At 51.6% G+C, this 27,741-nt stretch overlaps 1 protein-coding gene across 2 annotated transcripts; it reads right to left on the bottom strand.

The window, feature by feature from the left end:
- HNF4A (hepatocyte nuclear factor 4 alpha) lies at positions 1-27,053 on the bottom strand. 2 transcript variants are annotated; one of them, XM_059896196.1, is made up of 10 exons: positions 26,900-27,053; positions 22,838-23,012; positions 21,634-21,728; positions 16,089-16,195; positions 15,240-15,395; positions 11,291-11,378; positions 10,240-10,395; positions 7,628-7,864; positions 4,357-4,479; positions 1-3,251 (listed from the first exon to the last, which is right to left on the bottom strand). In XM_059896196.1, exons 1-10 carry the CDS (start codon positions 27,012-27,014, stop codon positions 3,109-3,111), a joined length of 1,395 nt encoding a protein of 464 aa, XP_059752179.1. In that variant the 5' UTR covers positions 27,015-27,053; the 3' UTR covers positions 1-3,108. The 2 variants fall into 2 exon arrangements, with proteins under 2 accessions (XP_059752179.1, XP_059752178.1); XM_059896195.1 differs by having other exon boundaries at positions 4,327-4,479.
- Positions 27,054-27,741: the final 688 nt, after the last annotated feature.

Below are 27,741 nucleotides of genomic sequence, written 5' to 3' on the forward strand. Positions count from 1 at the left end.
TTTAGAAAACATACGCGTCATTTATTTTTTTTATAAACTTTTGTTAAAACACACAAGAGTAAGAAATCTTTTTTGCTTCTTTGCCCCATTGGGTGGCAGTGACAGGGGCTCAGGGGACAGCACAGGACCCAAGGGCATCCACACCCACTGGAAGATGCTGATCACTCTGGCGGGACACAGCCCACTTCCAGAAATGCTCGATGTAAGTTTCAAAATTCATCACAATCAAGGCAAATCACAGAGCGACTTGGCAAAAGTAATTGGCTTGGTCATCACAAGAAATCGAGGGGCGTCCATTTCCAACGGTCTGCTCCCCTTCGTCCACCCTCAGGAGAGCCATGTGGGTTCTCGAGGCTGCTGAGAGCTGCCTAGAGAAGGGGTTGTCTCAGTGGAGGAATTACAGGGTCCGTGCTTGCCCTCCCAACCCTCTTTTAGTCCATTAGATCTTATGTTTTAGGACCACGACTCAGGTAGTGAAGAAAAAGAAAAAAGATTTTCCAATGTGGTGTCGTGTCCTCAGTTTAGAGTCAGAAAACTAAATTCTCTGTTTTGTGTTTCCTGCTTTGCAATAACATTATTAAAGTAGAATGGATTTCTCCTCCAGGGAGGTTGATTTGGGGCCGAGAACTAGCCCCCTGGCCCAGAAGATTGTTACTGTTAAAAGCCACTGCTACCCCACCCCACCCATGGGAAATTCTTATCTCAGCTTTGCTCCCATGACAGATAGAGGCCTGGGCAACATTGGGGCGGGGTGGGGGGGCGGTGGAGGGGCAAAGAGGGGGAATGACAATTACCAGAAATGATTCCAGCTTCCCTACCTTGCCCCAGACAAGTCTGAGCGCCCTGGCTGGGGTTTCTGGGGAAGCGCCCCAGGAATAAGGGGTGGCTGAGGAAGCATGGAGCATCCGGAGCAGGAGACAACCTCTCCTGGGACTGGGGACTTGGCTTGGTGGAGCGGGAAAGCCAACCCTGATAGCACTGGAGATGCGGCAATTGCTCTCGGACATCCTGCCCCAATACCCTTCATGCCTCTTTCACAAAAAGGAACAATCACTAATGGTGAAATCTGGGGGCACTGGGGTGCTGCCTGCATCCACTCAGAAGGGCCACCCCTGGGTGGAGGGTAGGTAGTCAGTCTGACTGTTCACTCTCCTCCCTAAGCACAGCTCCAATCCCAGGACACATCTCTGTAATTCCTACTGGCCAGTGGCACTTTCCAGAATTTTCCCAAAGCCTCCAAAATTCTGCATGGATGAGGTGCTGGCTGTGCCATCCTGGGGTTTAATGGTTCCAGAAGGTACCCTGAGTGATTCTCCACAGAGCAGGTCTCAAGTCCACTCCTTCTTACCTCTCCCTTGCTCCCACCCAAACCATCCCACCTCTAGAATGCCAGGTCACATTGGTCGATCTCCCAATGCACCGCTGAATGCCCCTTCCCCAGACTTGGGGAGCGAAGAGAAAAGGGATCCAGGAGCCGTGAATTCTTCTTTATCAGCAAACAGGATTCTGGACCCGAAGTGGACTTTAGTGCAGCCTCAGGCCAATCTTAGTCCTAGGGGTGGGCAGCGCTCCTGGAAAGAATGAGGCTTTGGCTTCTGAGGCTGCTGAAGGGGGCAGGAAGTCCCTCTACTCAATCCCAGTGAGGACAGAAGGGCCTTTTTAGAGAAGATTTTCAGCCACCGAGGTTAAGAGCTCCTGATCCGGGCAGACCTGGGATCAAGTCTTGACTTGGTCACATACTAGCTGTCTTGAGTTCCAGAAAAATGACTTAACTTCTTAGATCTCAATTTCATCTTCACTAACGATCTCTGGGTAGTAGGGAGGATGAGAGGAGATGGTGCAGGTCAAGTGCCTGAAGACAGTGCCAGGAGGAAGCACTTGAGACAGACCCTGTGGAATAATTCCTCCTTGCTGCCACTCTGACCTGAGGTTCACCCATCTGTCTTCTCCATCCCCAGCTTCATCTCTCTCACCTGGATGACATCATCAGGCCCCATCTGATGTCTCCACTCCCTCCCAAACTTCCCACCTCTGTAGGACTGCGGTCTTCAGCTCCTGAAAGCTCAGCTCACTGCACATCCCTCCCCGGCTACTCACAGCCCGTGGACCCAAGTCGTCAAGTCTCAGTCTGGCATTCACGGTCCCCAGGCTGTCCAGCGTGCCCCCTCTGCTCCAGACAGGCCCGTCTTTCATCATCTCCCTCCACACCTTCCTTCTTACCTCCCCGCCTTGCCCAGGCTGTTTGCTCTTCTTTGGAACGTCCTGTCTCATCTGCTCCACCAGCTGGAATCCAGCCCTTCCTTAAAGGCCTGGCGCATAGTCTACCCCTTGCTGCCTTCTCTGACCACTCCAGCCCTCCCCCCAGGTCCCGGCTGCAGTGTCCACCCTGGACTGTTCTCTCATTTTTGGCCGCCCTCTGACTCAAGGGCTCCACTCAAGTCCCTGAAGGAGGAAAGAGCCAGGGGTTAGAGGAGGAATGGTGTCTCCCTTCTTGACAATCTCCTACACTGCACCTAGCTCCAGTCGGTGCTTTTAAAATGTTCCCGGGATGACTGGGGGAGTTGTTTGCAAGTCTTCCTCAGCCTCTGGAGAGGTGGCTTTGGAGATATTAGGATAGCTGAGGAAGGTGACAGTGGCGGTTAGGACAGCAGAACAGGGATGGGTAAGGTGCCACCGTCTGACCCAGCCTAGAAGGGCTCTGTGTCTGACAATGTGGCAGTACTAGGGACGAAGTACCAATCTGAGTGGGGAGGGAGCCACGTTTAAGCAAGGTCTCGTGTCGTCTCCGGGCAGCAATCCTTCGGGGGTGAAGAAGTTGGGGTGAAGGATGAAGGGAAGGCAGTGGCTTCGGCAGGAGAAAAGTTGGCCAAGGCAGCGGAGGATGTTTCAACTGGGGTCTCCCCAAGTCACAGCCCCGTCACCAGAGCGGGTAGTGAAGGGTGGCAGTGGGATGTGGCCCGTAGCCCAAGTTCTAGGGCCCTCGCCCTTTCCATTACTGCTCTGGGACTGGCCCTGTTGTCACAGCTTTCTTCACCGTGACCAAGTGACCATCAGGGGCTCTCTGAGGGGGCCGGGGGGCCGGCAGAGCCCCCTCCCCCTAGTGACTTGCTAGATGACTTCCTGCTTGGTGATGGTCGGCTGCGGGATGGCAGAGGGGGGCTTGACGATTGTGGCGATGGCTCCTGGCAGGAGCTTGTAGGGCTCAGACCCCGAGCCACCTGGCGGCGAGGGCTGTGGAGTCTCAGGGGTGGCTGGAGGGATAGAGAGACAGACAGGGGCTGCTCAGAATGCCAGCCCTTTGGGGAGTAAACGAAGAGTCCTGGGAAAGTTCGTCCCCCTCTCTGAGACTTAGTTTCCTCTACTACAAAATGAGAGAATTAGACTAGATTCTCTCTAAGGTCTCCTACGGCCCAAACCTTCTGAGTCCCAGATCACCAAGTCTAAGTTCCATGAGGTCTGGAAGGCTGTGGCTGGGTCAGGTTCTGTGGTCAGAACCTTTTGCCCAAGTCCCCATAGCCCCCATCTCTTCCACCATTTGATATGGAGACTTCGGCTGCTGCTCTCAAACCAGGGCCCAAGTTGACTCTCCCTATGGACAATGGGACATGTGACAGGAACATCCTTTCTTGGGGAAAAGGAACAGCAGTAGATGAGACCCAAGGGTCTGGCTAACTGGCTCGAAAAATACCATTTCTTTGATCTTTAGGCAGCTGAGTAACAGAAACTAACGGCCCCAGCCCCATTACCAGTTCAGAAAATAATTTTGACTATGACCCACTTGGCCAACCTTATTCAATGGCCAGCTTTCCCAAAGGACAATCTCAATGAAATGCAGCCTCATTTTAGCGGACCACCTCATCCCAATGATAATCTTACTCTTTGAAGAACTTTGCCCAATGACAAACTCACTCTTGTGAGATGTCACCTCTGAGGACAATCTAGCCCAGTGGAGGTTCTCATCCAATGAATAGTCTCACCCAACTGTCTAATGGATAGCCTTACCCAACTGGGCAGTCTTACTTCAATGAACAATTTTACTTAGTGGACAACATCACCTAATGGAACTCTCACCCAATGGACATCCTTACCCAATGGGCAGCCTCACCCAGTGGATTGCCTTATCCCAAGGGCCGCTTCATTCACTGGAGACTGTCAATCACCTCACTGAATAAACAGCCTTCACAATGGACTGTCTCACCCCTCATTCCCTACCCCGGAGCACAGAGAACTGTTTTATCCCCTTTCCCATCTTCTAGACCCGACCTTCTCCAGATTCCCTCTTGGGCTCCAACCTCACCCCTTCCTGGGTAAAGCCCAATTGCCCACCTGCCTGCCCCCTGGGTCGGGGCCACTCACACATCTGTCCGTTGCTGAGGTGAGCAGGCATCGTGTTGGCAACAATGACGTTGGTGCCCATGTGTTCCTGCATCAGGTGAGGGTGCAGGGGGTGATGGGCATGAGGTGCATCACTGGAGGACCCTGCAGGTAGAAGGGGTACTCAGTGAGGATGAAGAGTCTGGGATAAAGTCCGTGGGCCTTGAGGCACCATCTTCCTCAAGTGTGGCCGATCAACCCGCCCATCCAATACTGACGGTGCCTATTGGGTTCCTATTTCCAGGTTAGTAAACTGGGGCTTCCATTCCTATCCACAGGCTTCATGAAGGTATTGAGAGGACCCAAAAACCAAGAGAATAAAGTGATCTGAAAGAAACAAGGAGCATCTAAAGAAGCTGTGAGATCATTTAAATATTGCAGCAAGCAGTGTATTGATTACATGTTAATATAATGGATTCAATCAATGGCTCTCAAAGCTCCTTGGTGTGCAAGTCCTTCAACCATTTGGTCTCAACTCACCTTTAAGCCTCATCCCCTACATCTGAAGCCCAAATGACCTACTTATAGCATCAATGTGTTCCCTGTACTGTCCTAGCTCTGTGCTTTTGCTCCTGTGTCACTTCCACTAAAGACGCCTTCTACCTCCCCTTCCCCCACCCCCCCAATATCCCTAAGTCCAAATTCCAGCTCACATATTTCCTCCTTTGGGAAGCCTCTCCTGATTCTCCCCAGTCCAGTAATAAGTAAACCTCTCCTTCCTTGGAATTCCCATTGTCATTTATCTGTAACCCATCTTTTGGGAAGAATCACTTCTGTCTGTGAGCATTACAATTACAGGTGTATTTTTCTTCTCTCTTTGAGGTCCTAGCAGTGTCTGGAACACAGTAACTGCTTCAAAAAATGTGTCAGAGAATGACAGTACCATATATATATAAGGTTTGGTAATAGGCTATGTTCACTAATATGACAATGACGGAATTTTAGGGCTTGCAAGGGGCCTCTAAAGTATACCTGTTTCAATGATAGCTATCAATTATTGAGCACCTATTATGTACCAGGTACTGTTTTACAGCACTTTTCATGTTTGACATAATTTAATCCCCACAACAATCCTGTATAGTGGGTATCATTATTAACCCATTCTACAGATGAGATTATAGGACCCGAAGAGATTAATTATCTTACTCATGTTTATCTGGCAACAGAACACAAGCTCCTTCCTGATCCTGATCTCAGTGACACCTGATTCATTATGACCCCATATTCACAGGGTCAAAGTGAGAATGAAATGAGTTTCCATATGACAGTGGTTCTCAGCTGGGGGTGATTTTGGTCCCGCAGGGGACCTTTGACAATATCTGAATATTTGTCACCACTGAAGGAGTGATACTGGCATATCTTGGGTAGAGGCCAAGCATGTGGTTAAACAAGGTACAGAAGAGCCCCCTCAGCAAAGAATTGTCCAGTCCCAAGTATCCGCTGAGGTTGAGAAACCTCGTCCTTGGCCATCACCAGTAACTGTGTCGCCTCCAAAATCTTAAGTTCAATCATCTTCACTTAGACCCTGCCTCTTACCTTTCCAGCTCACTTCCTCTAGTACCATCACTGCAAAAATTCTTCAGCCCTATTGAGGCTGTCATTTCACTGACCCCCACTTTTCACTATTGTCACCCGTCCATATTCCTCTTAGTTCAGCCAAGATTCCGTGGCCCATCATTAGGATCACTCCCTTGCAATCATCCTCAGCTATCTCCCAGGTCCCCTTCTTAGCAAAACATTTTCAAAGTGCAGTATACTCTTGCTATCTCCACTTCTCCACTTTCCAACTCACTCACTCTGTAATACCCGCTCCCCTGCCTCAAATCTGGTTTCCTTTCCCACGGTCTTCTGACACTGCTCTCAACACAATCGCCAAGAGCCTCCTTCTCCCTCCTGTAGAATTTAACACCATTAAATGCTCTGTCCCCACTAAAACACACTCTTCTCTTGGATTCTGGGACTCTGCCTGGCTTTTCTCCTATCCCCCTGGCTAGGCTTCTTCTATCTCCTTCTTTGGCACCTAGTTTCTGGGACACCACGAAGCTGCCTCTCATCCTCACCTTTGGCCTTGTTTGAGCAACAGAGTCAAACATCCATCTGCCTCCTGGATAACTCAACCCGGATACCTAACAGTCATCTCAAGCTTAACTAAAGTCTAAAATGGATCCCTCACCACCACCACCATCCCCAGCCTCCAGCTGTTTTTTCTCAGTCTTCCCCATCTCAGTAAATTACTCCACCACCATTCCTGTTCCTCAAAGCAAACATGTAGGTTCCATCCTTGACTCTTCGTCTTCCCCTCACCGCCCCCATCTGATCAATCAGCAAATCCTGAGGGTTCTTCCTCCAAATAGATGTTCAAGTTCATCTATGCTGATCAATTTCCAGTCATGCCTTAGTCCAAGCCTCCTTGTCCTTCCCCTGATTGGAGACAGTGACATTTCTCAGGGGTCTCCTGTCTCCACTTTGCTCCCCTGAAATCCACTTTCTACCCAACAATAGGATAGTTTGTTTAAAACATTAGTCTGATTTTTCAGTTTTCTTATAAGAGTAGTGATGAGAATACAATGCAAATTTCTGACCATAGCCTCTAAGATGATGTTTATGATTTGGTTTCTGCTCAATCTCCACCTTCATCTCATGTAACTCCTCCCGTCTCACAACCTTATCTTTCTTGAAGACACAAGCCTCTCCTGCTTCAGGGCCTTTTGCACTACATCTCTTGGAATGTTTCTCTCTTGGCTTTTAAATGTTCTCTATCCTTCCATCAGGTCCGTGGCATAAAAGTCACCACTTCAGTGAAGTCTCCCTTGGCCAACCTATCTAAAGAGGCCTCTTTTCAGTTATACTCTATCATATTACCTGGTTATTTCAAAATCTGTAGTTGCCCTCTTTATTATGTACTTGATAATCATATGTTTCCACGAGCCCTTATACACAGTGGCAGGCACATGCACACTCATACACACACACTCATACACAACCTCCAGGAGGACAGAATCTTGTTCTCTGCTGAAACTCCAGCACTTAGAACAGTGACCGGAACATGCTAGCTTCTCAGCACCTGAATTAACAGACCATTATCCCCATTTTCCTGATGAGGAAACTGAGGCTCAGGTAGGTAAAGGGATTTGCCGAAAGCTACCGAGTGAGGAAGTGATGGAGCTGAGAGGTGAACTCAGGTCTGCCTGAGGCTTGTCTCTTGGAGAGGCGCCCCGCCCACCTCTCATCCCTTCCTGGGCCGGACACCGACCTCCCAGCAGCATCTCCTGCAGCAGGTTGTCGATCTTGGCCATGCCAAAGAGCTTGATGAACTGGATCTGCTCGATCATCTGCCAGGTGATGCTCTGTAGGGTGGGCAGCAGCAGCAGCAGCTCGCCGAAGCGGCCGCGGGAGTCGTACTGGCGGTCGTTGATGTAGTCCTCCAGGCTCACCTGCACCTGGGAACGCAGCCTCTTGATCTTGCCCGGGTCGCTCAGCCCCTTGGCATCTGCAACGGGAGAGCTTGTGCAAGGGAGGCAGTGGGGGCCACCTGGAGCATCTGGGGAGGTGGGACCCAGATGTCCCCTTACTCCTGGGGCCCTGATATGGGAGACCTCGTGGCCCAAGGTCACATAGGGAGTCCCCAGCAGCGCTGGGGCAAGGATTCACGGTCCTCAAGAACCAGAGTGCACTAATGCAAGCTGTAGCTTCCTGGACTCAGGCAGAAAAAGGTTTCTGTCACATTTCCTAAGATGCAGGCCTGGGAGAAAGGAGTGGAAGATGGGGGGCAGGACTTCAGGAACACACCCAAGAGGGTACCTTGCAACCGTCTCATCTGAAAGATGGGGAAACCGAGACACGGAACAAGGAAAGGACTTGGCCCAAGCCACACAGCCGCTTGTTGGCAGATCCATGATGTGAATTAGGGCTCCTGACTCCCAGGTAAAGTCCCACCATCCAGACCTCAGCACACACTGCTTCTGCTGCTTTAGAACAGTCTCCCCTCTTCCCTGCTCCCTTGCCTGTGTCGTCTTGGGGTCTCAGCTTAGTTTACACTTCCTTCAGGACGCTGTCTCCATTCCACCCTCCAAAGTCTGCACTCTTAGTGTCCATGGTGTCCCCAAATTTCTGTGGCTCTTCCATCACTGCTGAGCACACAGGATGTAACTGTCTCTTCCACTAGACTGTGAGCTCTATACAGGCAGGCATACGTCTCTTTTGTCTTTTTAAACCCACCACCTAGCACCATGTGTTGTCAATATTTGTTGAATAGATAATTAGATGAGAGGATGGGTACATGGACGGAAGGATGAATGAATGAATGAAAAAAAATCAATGGATACATTCTAGATCCTTAACTAAGAAGGTGATTCAAGGGGTCATCCAATAGTTAACCTCAACCGTCATGGAGGTAATACATTTATTTCCTCTTTTATTTCCTCTTTTATGGATAAAGTAAGCAGCAGAAAGAGAACTTCACCCACATTTCCAGTCCAGGGCTTTCTCTTCTGGGCCACGTTTGCGCATTCTTTCATTCAGTCAATAAATATTTATTGAGCACCACCCACGTGCCCGGCCCTGTCCTAGGTCACCTGCCGGTCCAAGCCAGGTTGCTGACCCTGACTCAGCATCAGTAATCCTGCACATTTTATTGAGCAGTTACTATCCATCTAGCTCCGTGCCAAGCACCACAGGGGATGCGGCCTGGGCCAGGCTCTCGAAGAAACTAGAACTAGAAATCTTACCCCCTCAAGAAACGGGGAATAGCGTGTGGTAGGTAGGAACATGGGCTTGAGAGCTGGATAGTCAAGTTCAAATCCAAGCTCTGCCATTTCCTGGTTGTGTGACCTTGGGCAAGTTAATCGATCTCCCTGGGCCTCAATGTTCTTATCTGCAAAATAGTGATAATAACAATTCCTACCTCACAAGTAAGAAAGTGAGATCATCCACAGGAAGCGCTTAGAACGGAGCCTTAGTGAGCACTCCATAAGCAGTGCTCATTTCCTCTTTATCACTATTTTTACTAGAGGCGATCTCCATGCAAGGAGGGCCTGGCGCTAAGAACAGCGTCTGGCACACAGTAGGTCCTCTCTAACATGGAAGGAGGGAAGGAAGCCAGCAGGCTTTTGCAGCCCAGGCATCCATCTTGACATTGTGAAATGAAATCACACTTTGCACAAAGACACAACTACAACAACGTTGTATAAAAGTGCAGGTGGAAAGTCAGTAGATGGAATGGGGAGAGTGGGGTGCCTTATCTTTATCCTGCTGATGAAGGGTTAGGAGATACTGCCTACAGGTAATGGGACAAGAAATAAAAGCGTAAGTGCAGGACATTATAAAGGTGAACAGCAGAGACACTGAAATAGCAAGAAAAATAGATTAGGAGGATGGGGGAGAAAAGATGGGAGCGGTGATAGAGAAAAGTGCAATCCTCAACTATCACAAGAGGAAAAATATGTTCTAAAATGGATAAACCAAGAAATAGAAGGGTTAGCATTTTATCTACAGCTGGAGAGGTAACTGCCAGAAGAAACAGTAAAAAGAATTGGAAATGGTTCCCCCATGGGGAGTAGGCTTCAGACAGGAAAAGTGTGGTGGGGAAGACTACTTCCATTTTAAGTGTGTGTAAATATTATTTTGATAAAAATTTTTTTGAGGGACAGAAAAAAACCAAGCCTCTGGAGTCAGTGCACCCTATCAAGTCATTTCAGCCCTTTGAGCCTTGATTTTCCTCATCTGTTAAACGGAGCTAATAGAAGTGGCCTCTCCTGGTTGATGTACTAAAGAGATGAGGTGGTAAACTCAGGGTACATAACCCGGTAGGAGAAGTTTGACAGAGGGTCTGGAGCATCAGGGCAGGGTGGGAGGTGTGGGCTGTACCTGGGTCAAAGAAGATGATGGCTTTGAGGCAGGCGTACTCATTGTCATCGATCTGCAGCTCCTGAAAGGGCAGCACCAGCTCATCCAGGATGCGCACGGACACACGGCTCATCTCTGCCAGCTCTGGGCAGTGCCGAGGGACGATGTAGTCATTGCCTGGACGGGTTGGGAAGGAGAGGGGATGGGGAAGCCACCTGGGTGTACCCCTCTCCCCTAGCTTTGGACAAGCCCTGCCATTGGCAGTTATAATGCAGCTGGTGCCCATGGGAGGAGGGGCCCGTGGGGATTGTCACACCCATTTTACAGATGAGGAAGCTGAGGCCCAGATTAAAGGAATGAGTTGCTTGCAGTCACTGGACTGGGCCTGGAGCCTGACTTCCTAGGACCCCTTTCACATCACCCAAGTTCCATCGTTCAACACGACAACAGACCCACAACACTGATGACATTAAAGGGCCACTTGGGAGGCATAAAAGCACCAAGGATAAGGGCTCAGATTCTGGAACTAGACTGCCTGGGTTGAGTCCTGCTTCTACCACCGACTAGCCAGATATATTTGGGTAAATCATTTTCTGTGTCTCAGTTTTTCCATCTATAAAACGGGAATAAATTACAGAGCTTACCTCATATGGTCGTCATATTAAAGGAGTTAGTATTTGTAAAGTACTCAGGCTAGGGCTCATGGTGTGCCCTATATAAGTATTTAAAATAATAAACAAACATGCTATGAAGGCATAGGTGACATAGGCTGGGGGTTTGTGCCATTCCTGGATGTCTTTTGCTCCTACTCCAGAAAGTACATCAGAATGCACAGGTTATTCCAGGGCTAACCCTGTCTGTGCTCTAACTTGCATGCTGGGGAATTTAATTCTTCGAGTGCACATTTCTTTGCATCTGAGTGGGGTATCCAGTTGAGAATACTGAGGACAGGACCATTCCTGATCTTTCTCCCTCACTCCTGCACACTACCATGGAAATCTCCCGTGCCCGGGTGTGCTCCGTGCTGGGCCCACCCTCTGCAGAGCCCTGGCTGGGCAGGCAGTATCCTCACCTAGAAGCAGAACGTCCTTGAACACCATGGAGCGCTTGGTGGCTCCGAGCAGCAGGTGTTCGCCAGCATGGGCTCTGAGCAGGGCCACCTGAAAGAGAGAAGGGATGGCGTCCGGTGTCCACACCCCTGGGAAGGTGTCCGCACCCCTGGGAAGGCTGCTCCCGGCCAAGTCAATGACCCTGGGCAAGTCAGCTTAATGCTCTCCTTGCCTTTACCGGCCTGAATTATAAAATGGGTATCAGAAAACTGCTGCCTTGGGACTTCCCTGGCAGTCCAGTGGTTAAGACTCTGCACTTCCACTGCAGGGTGTATGGGTTCAATCCCTGGTCAGGGAACTAAGATCCCACATGCCGTGCAGTGCGGTCAAAAAAACAAAAAACAAAAAACAAAAAAGAAAAAAAAGAAAAGAAAGAAAAAGAAAAGAAAACTACTGCCTTCCTCCCATAACGGATAAAACTGCCTGGAAGGGTAAAGAACATGTGTTCAGAGCCGGGAGACCAAATGCTGAGTCTGTCCTTGAATTGCTGTGTCCGGGGTAGCTAGCTGCTCCCCTCTGGGCCTCATCTGCATGGCTGGTAAAACTGTAACAACACTCTGGGTATGTGGGGTTTTTTAGCAGAGACTTAAAAGGCTTTCATCAGACTCTCAAGAGGGTCTACAAACCCAAAAAGTTCTAAAACTTTTAGAGCTTTTTCTGGGGTCCTGAATTCCTACCCATGGATCAGCTATGAAGGATTATGAAGACTGTTTTGTAAAAACACAGATTCTTAGGCCCCACTGCCAGAAACGCTGATTCTGTGTGTCTGGGGTGGGCCCAAGAATCTGAAATTAACAAGCTCCTTGGTTGATTCTGATGCACCGTTGTGTTTGGGAAATCATTGCTCCAGAAGATGTCCAGGGCATCCACCCACTTGACGCTGGAAGATTCTAGATTCTGAGAAAGCGTTATAAGAATCTGGACATGGATGTTGCTTCCCGAGGCAAAGGTGTGAGCACTGGTCCTTGGCAGGGGATCCGCTTGACCGACCCCTTCCCTACAGAGAGGACAGGGAGGCCTTGGAAGACTGAAGTGTGAGGTGGGAGCCCTGCCAGCGCACAGGAGGACATTGCTTGCCCTTTCAGAACCACCTGCTTCAGTGCTTGCATGAGGACCAAAGGATGGGGCTGGTCAAACAGTAGCAGGCTGGTAGCCTCAAGGATCTTATCTGCAAGGTTGGGTTAGGGAGTTTGGAAGTGTTTTAGCAGGCTAAACTAGGAAGCAAAAATGCTTTTATTCATTAATTCATTGGATTGCTGATTCTTGTCGTCATCAAATGTTGAGTGCCTGCTAAGTGCCAGACACTTGTCTGGGGACACAATGGTGAAAGGAAAGAAAAGGAGGGAGGGAGGAGGAGAAAGAAAGAAGGAAGGAAGGGAGGGAGGGAGGGAAGGAAGGAAGGAAGGGAGGAGGGAAGGGAGAGAGAGAAAAAATAGATTGATGGAGGGAGGGAGAGAAGAAGAAAGGAACGTGAGGGTCATGTGATAAAGAGCAATGGGGCAAGAGCAACTGCATTCGATGAGGAGATCATAAAAAGCCTCTCTAAGGAGGCGAAGTTGTTCTAAGGCATGGAGGATACCTGGCACATAGTAAGCATTCAATAAGTATTTGTTTGAATGAAGCAGGAAGGAATAGGTGAATGGACGAGCCAACTACTTAACATCCTCTCCAGATCGAGCCCCTCCTGCAGCCCTGCCCTTACCTCATCTGTTCCCCCATGGTTAAGTCTGGTGAGGGCGACAGGAAAAGAGGAGAAATGGCAAACAGCCTTGGAGGCAAGAGCTCCCTCTCCATGACCAGGGCAAAAGGAAGCCAAAGAATGCTGATTATCGAGCACTTCCTATATGCCAGGCACCATGCAGGACTTCCGTCACTTACCCCAGTGCCTCTGCAATCAAGAGGCAGAAGACCTGGATTCACACCCTGGGGCTGCCTTGTTCTGTGACCTTGGGCAAATGGCTCTTTCTCTCCAAGCCTTAGTCCCCTTATCCAATGCTACCCAGCCTTCTAGGTTTCAATGGGTTGATGTCCAAGACAAACCAAGAAGCAAACAAACTTGGAAGGTGGTTCCTGGGGCAATGTCGACAGACAGTGCCCCCAATTCTCCCAGGTGTGCCCCACCCATCTTGGGCAAGATGAGCTCCTTATACACCATGAATGGGGAGCTGGGAACCCTCCTGGCCCTGGGTCTAGCCCCCTAACATGGTAGCTGTTCTGGGGGCGGGCAGGCAGGGGGGTGGTGATGTTAATGATTATTCTGTGTTACTGGCCACCCATCACTGCTCTCTGAGAATGCTCTGAGCCCCAGCCAGGAAGGTTTGGGTGGGAAATTGAGGTTAACAATTGCTTAGCTTGGGGGGGATCTTGTTGCCCTGTTGAGCCCCTGGGAAGGAACAGGAGGGATTAAACATTAATACAGACTCTCCAGCAGAGGGGACCAGGGCCAGAACATGAGGAGCAGGGGAAAAGGCAGGGGCAGCTCGGCCAGGATCCCTGCCTTGTCATCCTTTCCAAAGCAGAGAGGAATCCATGTGAGAGGGCGTCTGATCTAGCCCCCGTATGAGGGTGAGGACCAGCGAAACCAGGGTTTTCACAGCGTGTCCCACCAGGTGATACTAACGTACTCCAGGAGAGCCTGGGCATCAGAAGACTTCGAGAAGCCCTAGGCTTCCTGAAGTTCCATAGCTGCCTTGCCTGAGGACTTCTCAGAAACTTTAATAGACTGACACGTGTTGCCAATCTTTTGTGCAAATGTGCAAAACAGAGAAGCAAATGCACCAGGAGCTGGTACCTGGAACACTATCCATTGGTGTCCCTCAGCTTCCCTTGGAGCTGAGAAGGTGACCCAGTCCAGCTCCTCTTTCCCAAACAGGGAAAGTGTCTGCAGAGGCCTTGGGGGTGCCCTGGGCAGGCGCTACCATTTACAGTATCTCAGAAACTCAATTGCCCTCAGCCCCCGCCCCTTCAGCCCCCTTTTTCCCCTGGGACATTTTTTGGTATTCCAAAGAAGGTACTTCGGGAAATAAAATGCTGAGTTAAACCATCTTGGTGGGATACAAGGAAGAAACTGACACTTAGGGAGGCCCGCTGTGGCCTGGGACTGTGTAGGTGCCCCATTACATGATTTACGCTTTTCAAATGGTAAGTGGGAGATTGGGATGGACATATACACACTACTATATATAAAATAGATAACTAATAAGGACCTACTGTATAGCACAGGGAACTCTACTCAATACTCTGTAATGGTCTATATGGGAAAAGAATCTAAAAAAAAAAAAGTGCATATATGTATATGTATAACTGATTCACTTTGCTGTACACCAAACTAACACAACATTGTAAATCAACCACACTCCAATACAAATTTTTTAAAAATGGCAATGTCCTCAATCCTCCCAACAGCTTTCTGAAGTGGATATTACAAGTCCCACTTTACTGATAAGAAAATGGAGGTTCAGAGAGAGAAAGTAATTTGTCCAGGATCACACAGAGAACCTATCTTAGAGCAAGGGCTCAAGCCCAAACCTCCTGATCCCTGCCCCTGAGCCCCCACCAACATCCTCCCCAGGAGAGCTGCCTGGGGCAGTGGTGCAGTGGCTACTAGCCTGGACTTTGAAGCTTGTCTGCCTGTTCTAATACCACCTGTGTTGGATACTAGCTGTGTGATCTTGAGTAAGTTACTTAAGCTCTCTGTGCCCCAGTTTCCTCACCTATAAGATGGTCATAATAGCACTGATCCCCTAGGGTTGTTGGAAGGATTAAATGAGCTAATATTTATAAAGTGATTTAAACAGCTCCAGGCACACATGAGCACTATGTATGTTTGTTAAATAAAATCAAACCAGTCCAAGGCTATATCCCAGATGGGCCAGCGGGGCCCGCACTGCCTGCAGACCGTTTCACCCTCACCTGGTCGTCCAAGGGGAGCTCGCAGAAAGCTGGGATGTACTTGGCCCACTCGACAAGCACCAGCAGCTGCTCTTTCATGGACTCACACACATCCGCGATGCTGGCGATCTTCTTCGCCCGAATGTCACCATTGATTCCAGAGACAGGGGAGGTGATCTGGGGGAGATGAAGGAAAATGCTGGGGATGGCCGGGCTCTCCTTCTATTCTCTGTCCCCTGCACAGAGCCCCCGCCCCGGAGAGTTCTGCTGTCTGGAAAAGGGGAGCTGGACTGTGGGTGCCTTCTCAGCTCTGAAGGAAGCTCAGGGAAAACCGGAAAGGGAGGATGATGAGGAGGCAGTTACGGGGGAAGAAGCTCTCTCTGGGCCTTTATCTGCTGCCTGCCCCCTGCCCCCTCCTCCACCAGCTCCTTTGAACCCCAAGGAACCCCTCAGCCCTAGAGGAGAAGCAGAGCAAAAATCCTCATCCTCATCGGATAAGTGAAGAAACCACTGCCCAGAGAAGTGCTGTGACTTGCCCAAGGTCACACAGCAAGGGGTTGGCTGAGCCCCATGTGCTACTCTGTCCACTTGTCCACTCCTCTTTTCTCTCGGGGCTAAGCTGATCTCAGGCCCTCAGCGAGAGAGAAAACTGCCTGGCTTGCAGAATGCAGGCCCCACAGGGCCCCTGAGTGCCAGCTGTGGGTCTTTGCTACTAAACCAGCTGAGTGACCCTGGACTCAGTTTCCCTTCTGCGATAGCTGAGGGCCCTCCCATCTGTTGCTCCAGGGCCTGGCTGGGGAGGTCAGGGGTGGAGCTGAGATTCCTCTTTGGGGTGAGGGATCCCCAGGTGGGTGGTGGGTCCCCCGGTACCTGCTGGGACAGGACCTCGGCCTGCAGGAGCGCGTTGATGGAGGGCAGGCTGCTGTCCTCGTAGCTCGACCTGCGAGTGCTGATCCGGTCCCGTTCATTCTGGACGGCTGTGAGGAGGCAGAGAGAGGTGGGGGTGGGGGGCTCCCATGACATGAGGGGTGGCTGAGGAGCAAGGGGAGGTGGTTGAACCCAGAGGGAAGGACTGCAAGGCTGGCCTGGAACAAAGGAAACAGGGTTGGAGGTGGGAGTTGGGGGGGGCTGGGGAGTGTCCAGGGGGCAGAGCCCAGATCAGCATGTGGGAATGGGGGGAGATGGGTCCTGGCCCAGCTTGTGGGAGAACTTGCCAAGCGCCACAACTGCCCCGCACATAGCGGGGTGGCTGTAGGAGTGACCCAGCCATCACTGGAGGCGTGCAAGGTCGTGATGACTTGGCAGAGGGCTGAAGGTGGGTCTTGAACTTTGAAGAGGGGATCTGTCTAGATGACAGACTTTCAAGCTCTGTTTTGGAAAAGGGTCCCTTTCTTTCCAGATGAAAGTGTATAAAACAAGCAAAATGAATTGCTCTCGGTGACGGAGATGGTCAGGGATTCCTGAGTGTGGAGGCAAAAGGCCTGGACAAGGGGATCTGAAGGCCCCACCTGCCCTGGTGGTCTCAGCCATCAGCAGGAAGTGCATGTGCTCTAGACAAACCTTCTCAGGAGCAGCTCGGCAAAGCTCTGGCTCCCTCCTGACCGACTGTGGGGCTCCCTGCCAGGAACTCAGAGATCCAGGGCCTCTGTCCACCAGGGCCTCACACCCCCCAGGCATCCCCATCCTGGCCTAAGATGTAAGGTGGTCCTCCTGCTGCCCTGGCCTGGCCCTTGGAGTCCGGGAGGCCTCACGGTGGAATGTTTTTGAAGCTGGAAGGAGGGAGGACGAGGCGGCAGGAGACCTGGGCTCCTGTCGGGATTCATCCCTCACTCTCCATGCGCTGGTGGGGGTCACATCCTCTCTCTGGGCCTCGGTCTCCCCATCTATAAGCTTTTCCCTCCAAACCTGCTCCTCGGAGTCTTTCCCATCTCAGCAACAGGCAGGTTCATTCTTCCTCCCATACTGGGGGTCTCAGTATATGCCTTTTTTCTCACTACCCCGTTGGCTCACACTCCAGATTCCATCAGAAATCTTTACAAGATCCATCTGCGGCTCCCACTCTGGGCTGGGCCCTGGGGTAGTTCAGACCCTCCTCACTGGTCACTTTGCTTCTGGCCTTGCCCCTGCAGTCTGTGCACCTCTCGAAAGACAAAGGGATCCCCTAATACCCAACTCAGGTCATATCCCTCCACTGCTAGAAAGCAGGACCTCCCCATCATACCTGGAGTAAAAAGACAATTGCTCACGACGGTCCTGTCTCTCCCATCTCGCTTTTATTCTGTCTGCCTGTCAAACCTGCCTCCCTGCTGTTCTGGGACTCACTCGGCCACTCTCCCTCAAAGCCTTCACCACTGCTGTTCCCACTGCCTGGAATTCTCTTCCCTCTGCAGCTAAGCTGCTTCTTCATTTACTCATGTCTTTGTGCAGATATCACAGTCTCAGAGACACCTGCTCTGACCATCCTGTCTGATGTGGTATCCCTCCCGCAGGCTCTGCCCTTTCTCCGGCCTTATTTTTCTTCTTGGTACTTACTCTCTGTTTCTTTCTTCACTCTCTGTCTCTCTAAGAGAAGAAAAGCTCCAGAAAGCCAGAAAATCATCCCTACTGTCCACTGCTGTAGCCCCAACAAGTAGAACAGAGCCTGGTGCACAGTAGGTGCTCAATAAATATCTGTTGAGCGGCTGAAAGAAGGCGCAGGATGAGACAAGCTCTGATTCTTGGGCACATCCTATGCCCCGTTTCTCAATGGAACGTTGACATTCCCGCTATTCAACTCTCTCCTGATTTCACACATTGTTGAAATCAGAGAATGAAAGTCAGATAGTGTACAGGGAGCCCGCGAATTTAGTGGGATATGATAGAGGTCCCAAGGTAAGAAATCTCCTCTCCCCAGACCCACCATCCTGGACGGAGGCCAGCTCCCAGCACCGCTCCCCTGCCGGAGTCCCGCCCCGCCCGCAACACCCCTCCCATGGCTACCAGCCTGCACCCACCAGGGCGCCAAGTGGCGGCCTAAGAAAAGGGCTGCTGTCAGCAGCTGGGGATTGGGCTCCTCAAGGTTAGGCCCGTGTTATCAGTGCCCGGCGCGAGCTCAGTCACGGAATGATGTTTTCCAAATGTTTGCTCAGTATTAGCAGGGTCGGGGACCTAAGGTAACTTCTATTGAATATTAACCGGCCTGGGCAGAGGCGGAGAGGAGGACGAGCCTGTCTTCCGAGAGAACCCCTGAGTCGGGGCGTAGGGGGGTGCTGGGCCGGGGTTCCCAGGAAGGGCCTATCAGACGGCCCCTGGCCTACCGCCAACTTGCACCTCCTGCACCCCTGGCTCTGCGTCCTGGGCTGGATTTCCGACGCCAGGAGTCAGACATTTGTCCTGGATCTGCCAGCAGGGGCCCAGACAGGTGTAGGTTTAGAGGAAGAAATTTGAGACCGGCTGTTGAGCCCACTGATTCCCCAGATTTCTTCCCAGAGTCTTTGTTCTTTCAGGGAACCCACTTCTGACCACCGTGGAATAGCCTCTGGCCAAACTTATAAGACTTTGAGATTTAGAGCCCTTCCCTGTGGTCGAGAGGGAGTTTCAGGAATCTAGACCGAGAAGGTGCCTCCCAAGGCCATCACTACTAGTTTTCATCCAGGGACCTTGGTGTCTGCTCAGCTCTGGGGAGCCTGAGCTCTAGTCTTGCCTTCCCCTACCCCCGAGCCAATCACATCACCTCTCTGGCCTCAACTTCCGCATCTGTAAAATGGGGAGGGGGTAGATCTGATGACCTCGTATACACCTGACTGGTCTATAAATGCTACGTTTGCGGCCCATACCTTCCTGTCCTCAGGGATAACTTTTGAGTTTTAATCCCTGGATCTTCCTAAGGCCATCGAGGAAGGGAAATAAAAACTGGTCCCAACTCTCCTGATCACTGGGGCTTCCACCGAGAATCTCTCTTGGCTTTGAGAACCTCCCACCAGGCCGAGGAGGGGTGTTGAGACTATAAGACTTAGGTAGAGCTAGTAATGTCCTGACTTCCCAGAACTTGACCACAGTGGCAATGGAACACGTTGCTACCCTGGCCTGTTCTCAAAGCAACCAAGCAACTGCATGTGTCATGATCTCCTGGTTAACCCAAGCATGTAAATAAGCACCAACCTTTACTAGCCCACACTCACTTGCCATCGGTCGATTCTCCTATCCTCCTGGAGTAACGCCACTTTCTCCAAGACAAGAAGCCATTGGCTACTCTCAAGGCTAAGCTATGGCAGAATGGCCGGGGGCTCTCCCTCCCCTTCCAGGAGCCGGGATCTGGGCCTGCTGTCTCTGTGGCAGCTCAGTGGGAGGATCAGGGAACAAACACACATGTCCTGGTGGGCAGTATGTACTTGTACAGGTAGATCAGTGGGCGTAAAGCTAGACTCATAGAGCTGGAAGGGTTCATTATCCACCCCTGTCATTTTATAGATGTGAACACTGGAGCCCAGATGGGGCAGAAACTTCCTCGAAGTGACACATGAAAGTGACTCTGAATGTTTAACAAGAGACGTCTATAAAGACCATCCAGATGCAGGACCAGGCTACCTGCAGCCTAGGAAGGTAGCCATCCGCTCAGGTGAGCTGCCAACCTTTCTCCCACCTGCCTGTCACAAGGCCTGGAATTTTAACACGAGAGATTCATTCTCTCAAACCTAAAATCTTAGGCTGTCCGGGTGATAGAATCACTGGCTCTTAGAGCCCTAGACTGTTTGGCTCTTAGACTATAGCTCTCAATCTTTTTCTTGCCTCCAGCTGTTCATACATGCCTCGTATTCTCATTTATAACATTTCTTTCTTTTTTTTTTTTTTTGGCCACGCTGAGCAGCATGTGGGATCTTAGTTCCCCGACCAGGGATCGAACCCGCGTCCCTGCATTGGAAGCACGGAGTCTTAACCACTAGACCACCGGGGCAGTCCCTCATTCATAACATTTCTCACTCCACAAAGTCGTTCTCAAGTTCAAGGTGAGAGTGGCTCAATCCCATTGATAACTGGGTAAGGGGAGAGCAGGGGGGCATCTGCCTTTTGAAAAAGGCCCTCCCCGACTTTGAGGATAACTGAGGTCTGGATGAGAGAATTGTGTTGCTGTGAGCCGGAAGGGGCCTTGGAGACCACCCACTTCTTCATGAGGATCACAGGCCCAGGTTTCCCAGCAGAGCTAGTGAACTTTAAGGGCTCTGTAGGGATGAGACGCAGAAGATATTTCCCAGGGAGGGAGAAGAGAAAACAGGGGCTCAGAGGTAGAGTCAGGGAGGGGAGACAAGCAAAGCCAAGTTCCCTTCCTTCTCAGTCTGCCCGGGGAAGGCTGGGTCCCAGGATCCTGCTGTGGGGGAGGGTGTGGGGGGGCTGTGTGTGTTTGTACAGAACTAGACCAAGGGTTTTGGCTGCTGTGCCACAGCTGCGGGCTGGAAGTGAAGGTCTGGGAGCCAGTCCCAGGGCTGGGAAAAGGGAGTTGAGCAGAGAAGGAGACAAAGAGATTTGAAAATGAACTCAAGTTACCCAGAGAAGCGGTTAAAAGATGTTTGCCTCCTGAGCTTAGGCTGAAAAACTTTTAAACATTCCTGGGGTCCGGAGGGCACAGTAGGCAGCATTGAGGGATTGTCCAAACAGCAAAGAACTCGGGTCCAAAGCTCTGGGTTCAAACCTCAGAGCTTGTCTGACCAGCTGCGGGGCCTTGGGCAAGTTGCGGAACCATCCTGGGCCTCAGTTCCCTCGTCCATGAAAAGCGGGAAGGATAATAGTGCCACACAGGGCTGTCATGAGAACGGAAGGAACTATCAACTGTGGAAACGCCCAGCCAGGGCATTGGTATCTGCTGGTGGCAGGAGGCCAGGGAGACCCGAATAAACATTGTGCCCCAGCGTTCCCATCCTCCTCCACCCAGGATGAGTCTGGGGCCTTGTTCCCTTTTCCTAGAACAGGAGGACACTGGGTCACCTGATGCCCAAGAAGGAAGATTAAGAAACTGCTTGGGGAGGGAGCTCAGGTATAGAACTCTCCCACCCCCGCCCCCATTCCCATTTGCTGAGTCTGGGTGGTGGGTCCATGGATGTTCGTAGTGCCATTCTCTACACTTTTCCTAATGTTTGCAATAGTATATTAAGAAAAAAACACCCGACTCGGCTGCCTTGTGTTGGTAAAGGCAGGCAGGGGTGGTGGTGCTGGGAACCTGAGTAGCTGAAAGTGGGAGCTTATCTCTTGGAATCTTTCTCAAGACCAAGCCCAGCCCCTCCCTATGGTCAGATTTTCAGGCCCTCCCTCCTCTCAGCCATTAGCCAGTCACCCTGGGGCCTGTCACCAAGTCATAAAGTTGTGGCCGCAGTTGTAAACGGCTGCCGGGAGCTTGTGGGTGCAGGTGGGACAGTGGGGCGGCAGCGGGAGGGCCGAGGCTCACCTTCCTTCTTCATGCCGGCCCGGAAGCACTTCTTGAGCCTGCAGTAGCGGCACTGGTTCCTCTTGTCTTTGTCCACCACGCACTGCCGGCTGAATCTGGGGAGGGCTTTGGACGGTTGGGTAGAGAAGAGACAGCCTTCCCCCTCCCAGGTCTGAACCAGGATCCTGGCCATCTGGTTGACCTCCAGCCTCTTTGTTCAAACCTTTCATCCCAGGGGTTCTTCTGCTAACCAACCAGGAGCTGGAAAGGCCCTATGGACTCTCTGAGAGCCCAACCCTGTCCCACTAAACATGGGGAAACTGAGGCTCAGAGAGGTGACCCATGGCCTCAGATCACTCAGCTGCAAGTACAAGGCACTGCTATTTCCAGCATATCCTATAAAATCCCAGAGCCCAGAGTGGGCTCCTGATTGTGGATCAGTGTCAATACTTGGTCCACATAAGCCACATTCTTGGGGGGGGGATATGGAATAGAGGCAGTACCCACAGTGGTTATGGGTGGGACCCTGAGTGTCAATCTGGGATCTGACATTGATTCAAGCTGGGTGACCTTGGGAAAATTCCTAGTCCTCTCCAAGCCACAGCTTCCTCATCTATAAAATGAGAATAATAATAGTAACGACCACAGAGGGGTGTTGACAGGTGAAAATGAGATAATTACCTTAATGGGGCTCAGCACACAATCTGTTCATAGTAAGGGCTCGTAACTGACAGCTACCATTATTTTATTATTGTTGTTACCCAGAATGTGAGACGCTTTGAAGGAGGGATCTCCAAGGCCTTGAGAGAGGTGGAAAGGCTGGGGCCAATCCCCTATTTGCCCCAGAAAAAGCACCAAGTTGGGGGATGGTCCTCATCCTCTGAGGCTTCAGAGAAGGCTTGATCCTAAACCTCATGGGTCCCCATTTGCTAAATGGGAAAAATAACAATGAGTTTCTGGGAACAGGTAATACAGGCAAAGACTCAGTATGGTGCCTGGCACATAGTAAGTACTCAATAAATGTCAGTCAATGGCTTTATGATCTATAAATGAAGTTTCTAGAATAGATGTTCCCATCTGGATCTGCAAGGACTAAGAAATCAGAGGAGGCTTGAAGGGCTTGAAGGGCAGATGCCTCTGGGACCTATTCAGAGAGAGGACAGACCCGGGGGGACATTAGCCCAAGTGCACCCATTTCCCAGCTGGAGAAATCAAGGTTCCTCACCTGCAGGAGTACATGTGGTTCTTTCTTACACTCCTCCGGAAGAAGCCCTTGCAGCCGTCACAGCTTGAGGCACCATAGTGTTTGCCTGTGGCCCGGTCCCCACAGATGGCACACAGGGCGCTGACACCCAGGCTGTTGGGGGCGTTGAGGTTGGCACCTTCTGATGGGGATGTGTCTGCACCACAAAAGAAAAGAGTGAGGACACAGGAGGGGCGGAAAGTCACCTCCCGGAGGCCCTGCTCTCCTGGTGGTTTAGATTCAGAAACGGATATGAGCATTGTGGGGATCTCCCCAGAGCTTCAGCCTCAGCTACACCCAGGTGCTGTTATGCTCCCTCCAAGAACTTGGGCAAGTTCCTCGGCATTTTGGAACCCCCATTTTGCACCTATAACTTAGGGATGGTTGTGACACTGACTTCACAGAGTTGTTTGCAAAGGTCTGCTCCTCCCCATCGTGGAGACCGCTAGCCCCAGCTTTCTCTGGGAAGGAATGAAAACCTGGCTGTCTCCTAGGATGCATCCAACCCTTGTAGACCCTGATTGGCTGGGCGGAGGGGACCGTGGGAGGGGCAAATATTCCCCCAGCATCTGCCCAGAACCAGGTCCTGTTCCTCATTCCTCACTGAGTGAACAGGTCTGGGTGGCTCTCAGCTTGGTACCCAGGGGCCCTGAAACTCTCCCAGGGAACAGGAAGACATACATCAAGGACAGTGGCTCGTTTGCCCTCCTGGGAGGATCATGGCAAGGATCTGAGCACCTCATAGCAAAAGCTACTGCATCTATGTAAACGTGAAGAGGGGAATAAGAGGCAGGTGGCTGGGGTCCTGGGTACTAGTACTGCTACCAACTTGCTTGTGGCCTTGGGACAAGCTCCTTTTCCTTGCTTCAATTTCCCCTGGGCCTCAGTTTCCCTAACTGCAAAGAGGGCCAGTTTGACTGGTCCAGTTGTTTTCAATTGTTTTTAAATTTCAGCAGCTGAACCCTCTTTTTTGTAAGCAAATCTTCCACCAAGGATAGACCTCTTAGAGAAGATGACAAACACTATTGACCATCTCCCCAGAAAAATGCCTACGTACACACATCACACAAAGTCATACACACACGTGTTTTCATAGAAACCCTGAATCCAATCTTGAATTCCTAGGGAACATCTAGCTAAGAACTGGAGAGGGATATAGTGCTGTAGTTAAGAGCACAACCTCTATGGCCCTTCTGCCAAGTTTAAATCCTAGCTTGTCCACCTCTTAGCCGTGTGACCTTGGCTGCATTAATTTACTTCTCTGTGCCTTCATTTCCTCACGTGTAAAATGGGGAACATGATAATCCCTAGGTCTGTTATGAAGATTCAGTGAATCAATATATGTGAAGTGCTTGGCACATAACAAGCACTGTATCAGTGTTTGTGAAATGAAAACTTTTCTGCAGAAGAAAACTCTGGGAGCAGATGACTTCCAGCCTCCAAGCACAAGGGACATCTCATTGCTGCTGTGGCCTAGCTGAACATCACCTAGACTCCCGAGGGTGCCCAGGAGCGCGGCCCCCTCCACTTGGTGAATTATTCCTGGAGATGGGGATAATTGTTAAGCTGCGTTGGTGCCCTTTCTCCCTCAGCCTTGCCTCCTCCAACCCCCAGGAGAGCTGACCCACAACTCAGGCGGAGGCTGGGGGAAGGGGCTCCCATATCCTGGGCAGGATAGGCTGGGTGATGCCAAGTATATCACCCCACTCCCGGGGTCAGCTGATGGCTCCCATTCTCCAGGTGAGAACATCAAGTCTCGGAGAGGACAGGACTTGCCCAGAGTCATCACATTGCTGTTAAGTAGAGGAACCAGATTTATGGTCCAGGTGTGAGGGCCAGTGCTGGCCTCTGGCCAGTGCTGTCCTTATTGGGGTGTCTGCTTGGGCCTCTGATAAACAAGGACTTCTGCCACTTCTGAATCAAGAGTGGGAGGCAGGTAGGGAGCTATCTTTGGAACCTTCAAGCCTCCAGCCCAGGATGTATGCAAAAGATAACCCCAACTCTCAGCCCACTTCAAACTCCACGGGACTCTTCTTAGACATGCTCAGAGTTCCTGAGATGACTCATGCGGCGCCAGGACCAGTTACCAGCGCTAAGCACTCAGGTGCCTTATCTTATTGGATCTTCTGGTTAGCCCTGGGAAGCAGGTGCTATGATTTACTCCCATTTTACAGATGAGAAAACTGAGGCTCAGAGAGGAAAATGGTTTGGCAAGTTCACACAGGTGGAAGGATTTATGCCAGAATTTGAGCCCCGATCTTTCTGGCTCCAGAGCTGGAGGCTGTTCTGTCTTCAGGACAGCCAGTAAGGAGCCTGGCCTCTGTCTCAGGAACACACAGTTCTTGGGAGCTGGAGATGTGCGCTTTGAAGGGGTGATGGGGGCAGCCCAGGGCTGGGCGGTGACCAGGTGTGGCAGCACACACTATCCCTCTGGGGTCACACAGACCCTGCCTAGTGCAGCAGCTTCTTGTTTACCATTTCCTGTGTGTTTTCCCCTCAGTTCCCTCACGTGATCCCCGGACACTCCCAAAAGCCGGCCGGCCAGCAGGCCTCAGGTGACTAAGCCCATTTTGTAGAATATACAGAGGCCAGGAGAGGGGAGGTGACGTGCCCAAGGTCACACAGTGAGTGAATGGCAGGGGGAGGCGAGCAGCTGGTAAGACTGACCACGGGCAGTGCCCACTGACCACGGGCAGGGCAGACACCTCTCTCTGGCTGAGCTGAGCTGACCCAAGTTCTACAGACCTCAGCTGAAGCCGCGGAGCCATGCAAGGAAGGCAGGTGGAAGGCCAACCTCGGCCAGCTGCCCCCTCTCCTCTGAGGCTGGCCTTCGACCAGTCAGGTCCCAGCATCCTGGCTTCCAGGCCTCCTCCCTTCCCCCATCTCTTTGTGCAGGACACCCCCCCCCCCAACCTTCAAATGTGCTCTATGGGAGCGTACGTATAAACCTGGGGAGAGACACACAGGCAACACAATCTGCTCTGAGACAAATGGACCTGTTGCTGATGTGAATCGCATTTGTCGAATGGCAACCCTGCACATCACGTGGACACAGTCACATGTGCTCTGGACCCCCAAGGGCAGGGAAGCGCACGCATACACAAGCAGGTATAAACAGGGGCACGAGACAGGATGCCCAAACGGGACATACACCCAGGGAGCTCGGGGCACACAAACCAATCCACATCCACAGACCACGTGTGCAAACATCCACAGACACACATACACACACTCGTCACCGCTCACGGACATAAGCAAGACAAACACAGGCATCCCTAGAGACACCAACAAACACAGACCCACTCAGTGAACAAATGCAACTAGAAATAAGACACAGAACACGCACACACAGACAGGCAAACACAAACATGCAAGTGGATTCCCGGAAACACACGTTTGCAACACACTGCCACCTGCCCACACGCGTACACGGAAACTCACGCACGCCAAGAGGAGGTCACGATCACACACCAGCGCGCGCGCACACGGCACACGCACTGCTGATCCGCGTCTCATTTAGCAAAACCTCCCTGAGAACTCCATTTTCTCTAAGTGGGGCGTTCACCCCAGGAAAGTCCCAAAGATGCCCCGAAACACAGCTGTGCCTCCATCCACCGTCCCCAGGGACAGGACATACCTTTCCATCTCTCTGGACCTAGGCCCAAGGGGTTCAAGTAGGGGCCATGTTAGACCAGTTACTGGAGCTGTACGCCAAGAGGAAGCTCCCCATCAAGTCCCCGCTCCCAGTGACACGCTGAGCGGGGACAGCTTTGGTAACAGGGACCACAGGGGCCTGGAAGAAATACCTGGGACCTACTTTTGCTGAAGATTTGCCCTTGCAGCACCCCCCAACCCAGAATACCTCTGGTCACTGTACCTGGGCACATCTGCTTCACCTGGCAACACCTGTGCTCTCACCTATGGGACCAACGTGCTGATCTACCATTCTCCTCCCAGTCCCAAATTGAGTGCTGAAGACTCGCTCCCGTACCTGGGCATATCTGCCCCCAACTGGCACACCTGGGCACACCTGCCCCCACCTACCATTGCCCATCGTCAACACCTGCACATTCTCAAACTCCAGGGTGGTGTAGGCTGGGTCCAGCGCAGCACTGTAGTCGGCCATGTCCATGTCGACAAGGGTTTTGGAGAGGCGCATCCTCCCCTCTTCACACCTCGGCCACCTGCCCTGCCCAGGATGCCCACCCCGAAGGCTCTGGGCCGAGCCCCAGCCCCCGCCCTCCGCCCTCCCACCGCCTCCTCCCAGGTGCCCTCTCTGCCTTCCTGCGTTTCAAACCGTCCTCTGGGAGGATCTGCCGGGAGTCTCGGCCTAGCCCCTGTGAAGGGGTGGAGGCTCTGCCGGGGAGGGTTGGGGGTTAATGGTTAATCGGCTCCCCCACTGGTGGACCGGCTGGGCGGGGCCACAGGGATTTGGCTGTTTGTTGGTTTCTGGCTGAACCCCCGGAGTGCTATTACAACGGATGGGGCCCCAGCTCCCCAGTATTGTGTTATCAATTCTGTAAGATGGGCACACTAATTCACCAGCCCCCATGTGACCCTGACTCAGCCACCCTCCAAGTCACTGTCACCCCGAGTCAGGCTGATACGCTCACATATACCCTGGGACACTGACAGCCCACCTCCAAGATGCCCTAATTCAGTAACTTCCCCAGTTATTGACTTCGACCCTCAATGCTCTTGCAGAGATAAAGCTGCCTCATGGCTCATGAATCAGAAACGTAAATCCCAGGCCCCAGATACCAATCTTCTAGATCCTCGTTCTGGGAGCTCCCTTCCAAGTTTCCTGCCTCCCCTGGGAGCAGGAAGGACTGAGAGGCCCACACTGCTGTCTGGGTCCCCCGCCCTGCTCCCCAGGACCCCGCTCT

The sequence above is a fragment of the Balaenoptera ricei genome, chromosome 15 (genome assembly GCF_028023285.1).
Source record: "Balaenoptera ricei isolate mBalRic1 chromosome 15, mBalRic1.hap2, whole genome shotgun sequence".
Taxonomy (NCBI): domain Eukaryota; kingdom Metazoa; phylum Chordata; class Mammalia; order Artiodactyla; family Balaenopteridae; genus Balaenoptera; species Balaenoptera ricei.

Coding starts and splice junctions, on each gene's coding strand:
- HNF4A (XM_059896195.1), bottom strand. CDS start 27,014: ATGCGCCTCTCCAAAACCCTTGTCGACATGGACATGGCCGACTACAGT. Junction 23,013..26,899: donor GGTGTTGACGATGGGCAATG/GTAGGTGGGGGC, acceptor TTTGTGGTGCAG/ACACATCCCCATCAGAAGGT. Junction 11,379..15,239: donor AGCTCCCCTTGGACGACCAG/GTGAGGGTGAAA, acceptor TCTCTCTTTCAG/GTGGCCCTGCTCAGAGCCCA.